Source organism: Henckelia pumila, chromosome 2 (assembly GCF_033568475.1).
Source record: "Henckelia pumila isolate YLH828 chromosome 2, ASM3356847v2, whole genome shotgun sequence".
Taxonomy (NCBI): Eukaryota; Viridiplantae; Streptophyta; class Magnoliopsida; order Lamiales; family Gesneriaceae; genus Henckelia; species Henckelia pumila.
Window position 1 is genome coordinate 197094928 of NC_133121.1, and position 11630 is coordinate 197106557.

Below are 11630 nucleotides of genomic sequence, written 5' to 3' on the forward strand. Positions count from 1 at the left end.
CATAAGTTCAAAAAACCCGCTCATAGACAACGGTTTTTTAAAAAACGTTGTCTTTCATAGGTCAAAGACAACGGTTTTTTAAAACCGTTGTCTATGAGCGGATTTTTGGACTTCTTTTATAGTAAAAGACAACGGGTTATAAAAACCGTTGTCTATGAGCGGGTTTTTTGAACCTATAACAACGGTTTTTAAAAACCGTTGTCTTTTATTATTATTTTTTAAAAAAATTATTTTTAAAATACATATGCATTACACTTATTTTTTATTATTATTATTATTTTTTAAAAAAAATGATTTTTTAAAATACATATACATTACAATTATTTATTATTATTATTATTATTATTTTTTTAAAAAAAATGATTTTTTAAAATACATATACATTACACTCTTTTATTATTATTATTATTTTTTTTAAAAAAAATTATTTTTTAAAATACATATACATTACACTCTTTATTATTATTATTATTATTATTATTATTATTATTATTATTATTATTATTATTATTAGTATATCTATATTATTATTATTATTATTAGTATATCTATACATATATACACTCCCGTTACCCAAAAAAATTATTAGTATATCTATACATATATACACTCACGTTACCCAAAAAAAAGGAAAAAAACCCAAACCCAAATCCTTTCCCGTTCCCTTCCCTTTCGTTATCTTCTTTACCTTCCTTGCACCAAATCGCTGTCCACTTCCGCCTGAAATCTGAAATCATTTTAGGGGTTTGTTGCTCGCACCCTAAGCTTCATTTCAAGCCTTCAATCGACACTTTTGAGCAAGAAATAGAGTTTGACGAAGTGTGTTCGCGAGTTGTTTTGCACGATTTCTTCCAATCCCAATTTCTTCAGTTTCTGACCGATTTCTCGCCATTTCTATGATATTTTGGTTGTTTATAGGTTGGATTTAAAGCTTGGAACTATCCTACTCCAAGCCCTAATTTAGCAGTTGGTTTCACTTTTTCGGGGAGTTTCCGACAGAGTAGCGCATTGTTCGGATTTCAGATAAGTTTGGATTTGAGTTGGACAATTTTTTTGCTTATTTTCAGCTTTTAACTCGATATTTTAGTTCGTTATCGTGAGGTTCAGTGGGCTGCTTGGAGTTGAAAAAGTATCCCCTTGATTTATTTCAAATTTTATTGCAATTATCGCATTATTATTGATATATAAATCTGTTATTCTTGTAGATGTCGAATTATTTAAGTGTGATGTTGATAGGAATTATTGTTTCTGTTACAAAGTTTACATATATGTATATAGGTACATCTTTGAAAAATATGGAGGATCAAACGGTTGTCATTGTTCGATTTGTCATTGGCAAAAGGTATGTTTTTTCTGCTCTGACCTTCTTTCAGCATTTGTATATGCACTAGATTGGTGTTGCTCTCATTGGAGTTTTCTAGAGTCTAATTTACCATTTACTGCTCATCGTCGGCACATAATGATTTAATTGCCACAATCTTGGGAATTAGCTCCCAAATGATTTGATATTTTTTGTTGTATTCAAATTCCACTTCCTATGTTGCCTCATTTTTCTCATTTTGTTTGTTACTGCGATAATTAATCATTGGCATGGTCGTTTTTCCTAGACTGTACATGTTTATTAATTCATTACCACCTTTCGAGTGTTGGTTTACAGTGAAGATTAACTATCTTAGTATTATATTAAATGATATTTTTTTCAAAAAAAAACATTGACTGTGTTAGTTTTCCTGTCAATTCGATGTTTTGATAATCTTTGGCTGTAATGCATATGTATGGATTCTCCCACACTCCCCACCTCGTCTCTTATTAGTATATAATTGTTTGATTATAAATCCTAGTGTCATGATTTTTTTGATGCAAAGGCGTGTTGGTGCTAGTACTCAGATCCTGCTCTTCTTCAAATGGTCCTCGCTCTGTTTATTGCTGGTTTTCCATTTTGTTTTCCTTCTTCTTGATCTCCAACAGGTTGAATTGAGATGGTCTTTTAGTGAAAATTTGATGACCCATATTTTTTTTATCGGTGCCAAAGGAACACTATCAATCTTTGATTTCATTATTTTAGTTCTTTTGTTCGTACTCAAATTATTTTGTACTGAAATATTTCTGAGAACCTTTGATTAGAGTGGGTTTGTACTTCGTATATATAATTGGTTGGTGGATCCTGATAATGTTAGATCAATTCAAGAAGACACGACGGAACCATTGCTTGAAGCAGAATAGGTAGTTGTGGCTACAAAGGAAGCCCTTAAATGGAAGATTGCTCAAGCTGATGCCAAAGACTTCAAGTCCTGGACTGCCAAAGTGCTTCGAAGTGTATATATGTGCAAAGATTTGAAATTTCAAGAAGGTAAAACTTTATAATTACTTAGAAAGTTTGAGTTTTTCAATTGGGTAAAATGTGATTATCCTGTTAAATCTATAGTATATCTGTGATATAAACAGTAGGTCCCCGCGGATTCCATATAGGATTCATTTTGATATAACCTGTAGTAGCCCGTACCCTAATTGAGTAATTAAAGGATTAATTCTAATTAATTAAATTAGGCATCGGACGGATCGGAAGCTCCGAAGGCACGATCGGAAGCTCCGAACAGGATCGGAAGCTCCGATGAGCGATCGGAGGCACCGATCGATATTACGTCAGGCATGACGTGTGGTTGGATCGGAAGCTCCAATCAGGACCGGAAGCTCCGATCACCCCTATCCGGAGTCAACAAGTGATATTTTGACACGTGGCAGATCAGGATCTTCGGAAGCTCCGATGGCAGGATCGGACGTTCCGATCGAGGTTCGGACGTTCCGATCAAGGATCGGAAGTTCCGATCGTTGTCTATAAATAGAAGGCCGAGACTTCACTTTCATTTGCCAATTCCGAGTTCTCCTTTCCTTTCTAGTCCTTTTGGAGCTGTTCTAGTCTTCTTAGGCTTGGTCCGGAGGTCGGAGAGGCGTTCGGTAGTCGTAGCGGAGTTGTGCCCAATTTCTGGAGGCATCGACATCAAAGGGCTAACGACGGACGAAGGTATAGCTTTTGCTCCCTATAAATATTTAGGAGTATGCAATAGCTTAGTTAAGGCTTTTAGAGCACTTTAATGATAGTAGTATCTTTTGGCAGTGTAGAGCAGACTATAGGCGTGGACCTAGAGTTGGTAGAGCTTGCACTGTTTTGAGGTACGAAAGTACTGTTCGAGATATCCTGACTGAGTATGCATGTATTATGTGACTGCATGATTTATATGCCATGATATTATGCTGCATTCATTTGCATCTTGCTGTATCTCCTTCGAGATGTCTGTTAGTAGGGTTGTACCCTATCCTGTTAGTGGATGGACTTCCATCGATTTGGGTCCGGCGTATCCACGATTATCTCGGTATGGGAGCCACCTCCTGAAGCGACGGCATAGCGTGCTACATACCAGGGCCCGGTCTGTCTCTGTTATCTGATCCTTGACCTCGAGTCTATAGGAGTTCACTTTGCATGCATGTATACTCATACTCTCGCACTGAGCGTTTTATGCTCACGTCTCGTACTCTGTATTTTCTGGACACCCTATTCCATGGGGCAGGTTTGCGATTGGACGAGGAGGGTGGATCCAGGAGGGGCTAGTCAGTGGTTGGCCAGCTGGAGCTTCGTCTAGGCTTTATTACTGTTGTTTTGGGTTTATACAGCTATTCGATTTGGTTGTATATTTTTGGATAATTACAGATTTCTTTACTTGGGATTGTATAATGTTATTGGTTTCCGCAGTTTTATTCTAATATCTGTTTAATTAAGTTAATTGCATGCATAAGTTCTGTTTAGTAGGTGATCCGGGTAAGGGTCACTACATTTATGGTATCAGAGCATGCAAAAGAATTCTTGGGATTTAGTCTCATCTTGAGGTATTTTTGTAGATGTCAAATCGTGACGACCAGAGTTCTCATGGCAGTGTTGGTGGGCGTTGGGGTGATGCCGACCGGGAGCCTCGTCGAGAACGGCGTCATCGTCACCATGACGACGAGCGTTTCACTGTGCGTCGATTCTTAGCTATGGGTCCTAAGCCCTTAGTTGGAGGTGAGTCTCCGGAGGATGCGGAGAACTGGTTAGACCCCATGGAGACGACTTTTCAGACTTTTCAATGCACCGATGAGCAGAAGGTGGAGACCCTTGGCTATCTTCTGGATGGGCGTGCGCGCAGGTGGTGGAGGTTTACTTCTGCACCTTTTGTTGCGGCGAGAGGAGTGGCCACCTGGGCCGAGTTTCGCACAGCTTTCCAAAAGCGGTATTTTCCTCCTGCACTCCGACAGTCGAAGGCAGGCGAGCTACTGAGTCTGCGACAGGGAACCATGTCTATCGATGAGTATCAGCAGAGGTTCTTTGATCTGCTATCCTATTGCCCCGAGATTGCTGATAGCTCAGAGATGAAGTATAATCTGTTCCTTCAGGGCCTTAACCCTGAGATCCATGACCGTGTGGCGGTTGGTGACGACATGTCCTACGAGGGTTTGGTGAGCCGTTGTCATCAGGCAGAGGACAGCATTCGGCGGAACAGGTCTTTCCCTCAGTCGAGGCCTGCTAATTCTTTGGGTCCCCGTGCCCAAACTTTCAAGAAGTCTGGATCTTCTTCTTCCTCTGGTTCTGGAGGTATTGTCCGTTACGGTAAGAAGGAGAAGTGTGATCACTGTAGGAAGAACCATCCATCCGACAAGTGTCGTAGAGCTTCTGGAGCTTGTTTCCGTTGTGGAGAGACTGGTCATATCGGAGGGATTGTCCACAGTCTGGGGGAGGCGGTTCTGGTTCTGGTTCAGGATCGGGTTCTCAGGCTATCGTACAGCAGAGGTCGCAGGGACAGTCTGCTGGGAGTTCTCATTTGAGGCCACGAGCTTCTGGCCAGGTGTTTACCCTGAGACATGATCAGGCAGTGGAGGAGAATGAGAAAGTCATCGCAGGTACATTTATGCTTTATGGTATACCTGCTCTTGTACTTATTGACACTGGTGCATCTCATTCCTTCATTTCTGCACGTTTTGTTAAGAGGCATAAGTTACCATGCATTGCACTAGACGTAGTGATGTCTGTTTCTACTCCGACGGGCCAATCTGCTTTGGCTAAGCGTCTAGTGATGGGTTGCCCTTTAGAGTTCGAAGGGAACGTTCTGTTGGCGAATCTCATGGTCCTGGCGATGGACGACTTTGATTGCATTATGGGAATAGATGTGCTGACTACCTATCGAGCTTCAGTGGACTGCTATCAGAGATTAGTACGCTTTCATCCGGAGGGGAGTGAGAGCTGGTTTTTCTATGGTGAGGGAGCGCGACCCCCGATGCCTTTGGTATCAGCTTTGAGAGCCTGTCGAGCTCTAGAGTCTGGCGGGGAAGGCTACCTTATCTATGCAGTTGATTTGTCCGCTGAGAGTATTGGGATAGAGAGCATTCCTGTTGTGGATGAATTTCCAGATGTGTTTCCTGATGAGATTCCGGGTTTTCCTCCTGCTAGGGAAGTCGAGTTTGGCATAGAGTTGATGCCGAGTACTTCGCCTATTTCTAGAGCACCGTATCGTCTGGCTCCGTCAGAGATGCGTGAGTTGAAGAATCAGCTACAGGATCTTTTGGACAAGGGGTACATTCGTCCTAGTGTATCTCCTTGGGGAGCTCCTGTTCTCTTCGTGAAGAAGAAGGATGGGTCGTTGCGGCTGTGCATTGACTATCGGCAGCTGAATCGAGTCACTGTGAAGAACAAGTATCCGTTGCCTCGTATTGATGACTTGTTTGACCAGCTGCAGGGCACATCAGTTTACTCCAAGATTGACTTGAGATCTGGGTATCATCAGTTGAGAGTCCGTGATCAGGACGTAGCCAAGACTGCATTCCGTACTCGCTATGGGCATTACGAGTTCCTAGTGATGCCATTTGGTTTGACTAATGCGCCGGCTATATTCATGGATCTGATGAACCGTGTCTTCAGGGAGTACTTGGACAAGTTTGTCGTGGTCTTCATTGACGACATCCTGGTTTATTCGCGTAATACGGAAGATCATGTTTCTCACTTGCGGTTGGTGCTGCAGACTCTTCGAGATGAGCAGTTGTACGCCAAGCTGAGCAAGTGTGAGTTCTGGATGGATAGAGTGGTCTTTCTTGGCCATATCATATCCAGGGAGGGGATTTCTGTTGATCCAAGCAAGATTGAAGCGGTACTTAATTGGTCGCGTCCGACAACGGTTGCTGAGATCCGTAGTTTTCTGGGTCTAGCAGGGTATTATCGTCGCTTCATTCTGAACTTCTCTCAGTTAGCTCGACCGTTGACGCAGCTTACCCGCAAGGGTGTGGATTTTGAGTGGTCCTCCGAGTGTGAGGAGAATTTCCGTGAGCTTCGACGGCGGTTGACTTCTGCGCCGGTGTTAGCATTACCGTCAGGATCTGGAGGGTATGTAGTTTACACGGATGCTTCTCTTCAGGGGTTAGGTTGTGTCCTGACTCAGAATGGGCATGTGATCGCATACGCTTCTAGACAGCTGAAGCTTCACGAGGACAATTACCCAGTCCATGATTTGGAATTGGCAGCCATTGTGTTCGCTTTGAAGATCTGGCGTCATTATCTGTATGGCGAGAAATTTGAGATCTTCACCGACCATAAGAGTCTCAAGTATTTGTTCACTCAGGCGGAGTTGAACATGAGGCAGAGACGTTGGATGGACTTGCTTAAGGACTATGATTGCGAGATTAAGTACCATCCGGGAGCTGCTAATCTCACCGCTGATGCTTTGAGTCGCAAGGTGCGACTATCCGCACTTCAGACTTGTTCGATGTCTAGTGCGATCAGTGACTGTTGTACTTCAGGTTTTACCTTCAAGCATAAGAAAGGTATGCAGAGTATCCAGATGTTTGCGATATTATCTGAGCCAGCCTTGTATTCGCGGATCCGAGATGCTCAGATGTCTGATTCAAATACCCAGCGTTTAGCTCGTCTAGCTAACGAGGGTAGCTCGTCTGGATTTCATTATCAGTCAGACGGCTTTCTGTGTTTGTCTGGTAGGCTTGTGATTCCACAGGATGAAGAGTTGCGAGAGGAGATTTTATCTCAGGCACATCGCACTAAGTTGAGTATTCATCCTGGGAGCAACAAGATGTACAAGGATCTACGTACTCGTTTCTGGTGGAAGGGAATGAAACGCAGTGTTTATCAGTTTGTTTCAAGATGTTTGGTGTGTCAACAGGTCAAGGCAGAGCACCGAAGACCTGGAGGATTGCTTCACAGTCTGCCTATTCCTGAATGGAAATGGGAGTTTATCACTATGGACTTTGTGACCCATTTGCCGGTATCCCCGAGGAACTGTGATGCTATCTGGGTGATGGTGGACCGACTCACCAAGTCAGCGCATTTCATTGCCTATAGCCGAGAGTACTCTGTGGATCGCATGGCACGGATGTACATTCAGGAGATCGTCCGACTTCATGGAGTGCCTGTGAGCATTGTCAGCGATCGGGACCCCAGGTTTACTTCTAGATTCTGGGGGAGTGTTCAGCGTGCGATGGGTACTACTCTCAGTTTGAGTACAGCCTATCATCCAGAGACTGATGGTCAGTCAGAGCGCACTATCCGTACGTTAGAGGATATGCTTAGAGCGTGCGTCATGGATTTTGGTTCAGCCTGGCAGGATCATTTGCCGTTGATCGAGTTCGCTTACAACAACAGCTATCACACTAGTATTGGGATGACACCTTTTGAGGCGTTGTATGGGCGACGTTGTCGTACTCCACTCTTCTGGGAAGAAGTGGGGGAGAGACAGGCTGAAGGACCGGAGTTTATCCAGCAGGCGATAGACATTGTTGATCAGATCAAGAAACGGATTAAGACTGCACAGGATCGTCAGACCAGTTATGCTAATATCAAGCGTAGGCTTTTGCAGTTCGAGGTCGGGGAGAAAGTGTTTCTGAAAGTGTCACCTTTCCGCAAGATTCTCAGATTTGGCCTTAAGGGCAAGTTGTCTCCCAGATTTATCGGTCCGTTTGAGATCTTGGAGAGCATTGGCGATTTGGCTTATCAACTAGCTTTGCCACCGCATCTATCCAGCATTCACGACGTGTTCCACGTATCTCTGTTGCGACGGTATGTGGCGGATGAATTTCATATTCTGCAGCGATCTGAGGTTCAGGTAGACAAGGACTTGACTTATGTTGAGAAACCTCTTCGCATCCTTGATTATAAGGATAAGGTTTTACGAAACAAAGTCATTCCTTTGGTTTTAGTTCAGTGGCAGCGCCGAGGCACTGAGGAAGCCACTTGGGAGCTTGAGGACAGGATGCGTAAAGACCATCCTGAGTTGTTTTGATTTCATTCTTTAAGTTGTATTCAGTTGCAAACTCTGTAAACGTTTGATTGAATAAAGAATGTTTCTGATTTCTGTATTTTACATTAGGTACTTAAGATCTGATTTCGAGGACGAAATATCTTAAGTGGGGGAGAATGTAGTAGCCCGTACCCTAATTGATTAATTAAAGGATTAATTCTAATTAATTAAATTAGGCATCGGACGGATCGGAAGCTCCGAAGGCACGATCGGAAGCTCCGAACAGGATCGGAAGCTCCGATGAGCGATCGGAGGCACCGATCGATATTACATCAGGCATGACGTGTGGTTGGATCGGAAGCTCCGATCAGGACCGGAAGCTCCGATCACCCCTATCCGGAGTCAACAAGTGATATTTTGACACGTGGCAGATCAGGATCTTCGGAAGCTCCGATGGCAGGATCGGACGTTCCGATCGAGGTTCGGACGTTCCGATCAAGGATCGGAAGTTCCGATCGTTGTCTGTAAATAGAAGGCCGAGACTTCACTTTCATTTGCCAATTCCGAGTTCTCCTTTCCTTTCTAGTCCTTTTGGAGCTGTTCTAGTCTTCTTAGGCTTGGTCCGGAGGTCGGAGAGGCGTTCGGTAGTCGTAGCAGAGTTGTCCCCAAGTTCTGGAGGCATCGACATCAAAGGGCTAACGACAGACGAAGGTATAGCTTTTGCTCCCTATAAATATTTAGGAGTATGCAATAGCTTAGTTAAGGCTTTTAGAGCACTTTAATGATAGTAGTATCTTTTGGCAGTGTAGAGCAGACTATAGGCGTGGACCTAGAGTTGGTAGAGCTTGCACTATTTTGAGGTACGAAAGTACTGTTCGAGATATCCTGACTGAGTATGCATGTATTATGTGACTGCATGATTTATATGCCATGATATTATGCTTCATTCATTTGCATCTTGCTGTATCTCCTTCGAGATGTCTGTTAGTAGGGTTGTACCCTATCCTGTTAGTGGATGGACTTCCATCGATTTGTGTTCGGCGTATCCACGATTATCTCGGTATGGGAGCCACCTCCTGAAGCGACGGCACAACGTGCTACATACCAGGGCCCGGTCTGTCTCTGTTATCTGATCCTTGACCTCGAGTCTATAGGAGTTCACTTTGCATGCATGTATACTCATACTCTCGCACTGAGCGTTTTATGCTCACGTCTCGTACTCTGTATTTTCTGGACACCCTATTCCATGGGGCAGGTTTGCGATTGGACGAGGAGGGTGGATCCAGGAGGGGCTAGTCAGTGGTTGGCCAGCTGGAGCTTCTTCTAGGCTTTATTACTGTTGTTTTGGGTTTATACAGCTATTCGATTTGGTTGTATATTTTTGGATAATTACAGATTCCTTTACTTGGGATTGTATAATGTTATTGGTTTCCGCAGTTTTATTCTGATATCTGTTTAATTAAGTTAATTGCATGCATAAGTTCTGTTTAGTAGGTGATCCGGGTAAGGGTCACTACATAACCTACCCGTCAAATGAAAAGTTAATTGTATATATATGTTGCAGTTAAAGAAGACGTTGCTGCAATAATACTTGCTTGGTGTGGCATGCTTTCTTGTTTTCGTTTTTGTTCTCGTTCTGTTTTTTTTTTTTTTCAATTTTGTCATTTTTTCCGTTTTTACTCAATTCCTCCTCTGTTTTAGACAAATTTGGAGCAGAATTTATGGTGGTACAATCTGATATCAGTGGCAAAATAGCAGTAAGATATTCTCCATACTTGATATATTCTTGTAGGTTAAGTTGATGTCAATTTTTGTTGGATGCCAAGGCTGATGTTATCTATTCATTAACTTTTCACAGGTTGGAATCTAAGTAATGTTAATCTTTGAAATACATTTTAGGTGACTTTTGTCCAAATTCTCCAAACAGCAGGTTCAACGAGGGAGGACTCAACTACTTGGGCAACCCAAGCTTGGTGCATGCTCAGAGCATCTTGTTTATTAGATATTTAATATTCTATAATATATCCCTTTGTTGTAACATATTAAATAAATATATATATATATATATACATGGATATATATAGATTTCAGCAACCCTAATTTCTCTTGATATCTGGATTTTGGATAATAACGCTTGAAGAATTAGTTTCTGTTCTCATGCCACAAACAAACGTACAATCAGGATTTTTGGTACTTTTCAGTTTTAATGGTCAAGGAAGAGTAAGTATTTTGTGTCGAGATTCTTCGTCCTTTGTCAATCGCGATCATGATGCGGATGACTTCAGGCATCCTCTTGATAGACAAGTAATTCCTGAATCTGGTCGCCACTTTTATTTTGACAAGATGTTTCAATTCATATTTTGAGATTTTCATGTGTTGTCTGTGTTTTTCATGTGGATTTTTAGTCAAAATACGTTGCTTTTGAGAGCAATTACTGGGTTAAACGCAATTGGAAAATCTTTTGTTGGGTAAAGGAATTTCTTTCTGCCGTGATACTTTGTTTTACAGTTTATTTGCTAGTGTAAACTTGAGAATGACAGTTTGTTTCCGATGATTTGTTTTTTTAATGCAGGAACTATTGTAGAGCAAGTCACGCTTCTAGAGAATATAGAGATATATGTTCTTGTAGCTGAAAATAAGATCATCGGATTCAATAAACACTAGTTCTTCTACATATAGGCCAGATATGGGCATGTTTGGATTCTGATAATTAGAATATTGGTCGTTATGGATGTTCTTATGCGCTCATATATTGGCAACAAATATTGTAGGAAGATTCTCGTGGGTTCTTTTATATGTTTTATGTTTTTCATGCGTAACTAAACTTTGACTAAAAGATTGTGCTACAGGTTTATGTAATGCCGGTATTTGACTTGTTTGAGAGGACGATTTTGAAGAGATTTAGCATCACCCCTTCTGGATTTGTGCTTAGCGATGTAGGTGAGAATCTTATCATGGTTTAAATATTTGCAGCTTTTACCCTTTTCATTGTTGTGACATTCCCTTTCTTTGGTGATCTTCTTAGATTCTTTGTTTGATTTGGATTGCCCCAACTTCTTACTTTGTGAGCCAGCCCTCCGAATTAATACTCTGTTTATGCATTGTGAGCCAGCCCTCTGAGAAGTACATAAAACATACAAATTCTCATTTACTAACTTTTTAAGATATATAAAATAAAATACTAATTAATAAATATATCTATCTGTGTATATACGTAGCATTGTGATACTCTCGTGATTCACGTAAAACTTCCCAGGATTTATCCAAGTACGTGTTTCATTTCCCATTGGTGACCCAAAACAGGATGTCAGGTTTCATGTGGGAATTATTTGGGTATGAGATTCTTGCTCTTGCTCTTGCTCT

The 11630-nt window shown here is 41.8% G+C and overlaps 1 protein-coding gene across 1 annotated transcript; it reads left to right on the plus strand.

Moving 5' to 3' along the window:
* Nucleotides 1-683: 683 nt before the first annotated feature.
* On the plus strand, nt 684-10943 carry LOC140877119 (uncharacterized). The gene is made up of 7 exons (XM_073280644.1): nt 684-819; nt 919-1342; nt 2178-2350; nt 9969-10024; nt 10167-10240; nt 10469-10571; nt 10673-10943. Exons 3-7 carry the CDS (start codon nt 2323-2325, stop codon nt 10790-10792), a joined length of 381 nt encoding a protein of 126 aa, XP_073136745.1. The 5' UTR covers nt 684-819; nt 919-1342; nt 2178-2322; the 3' UTR covers nt 10793-10943.
* Nucleotides 10944-11630: the final 687 nt, after the last annotated feature.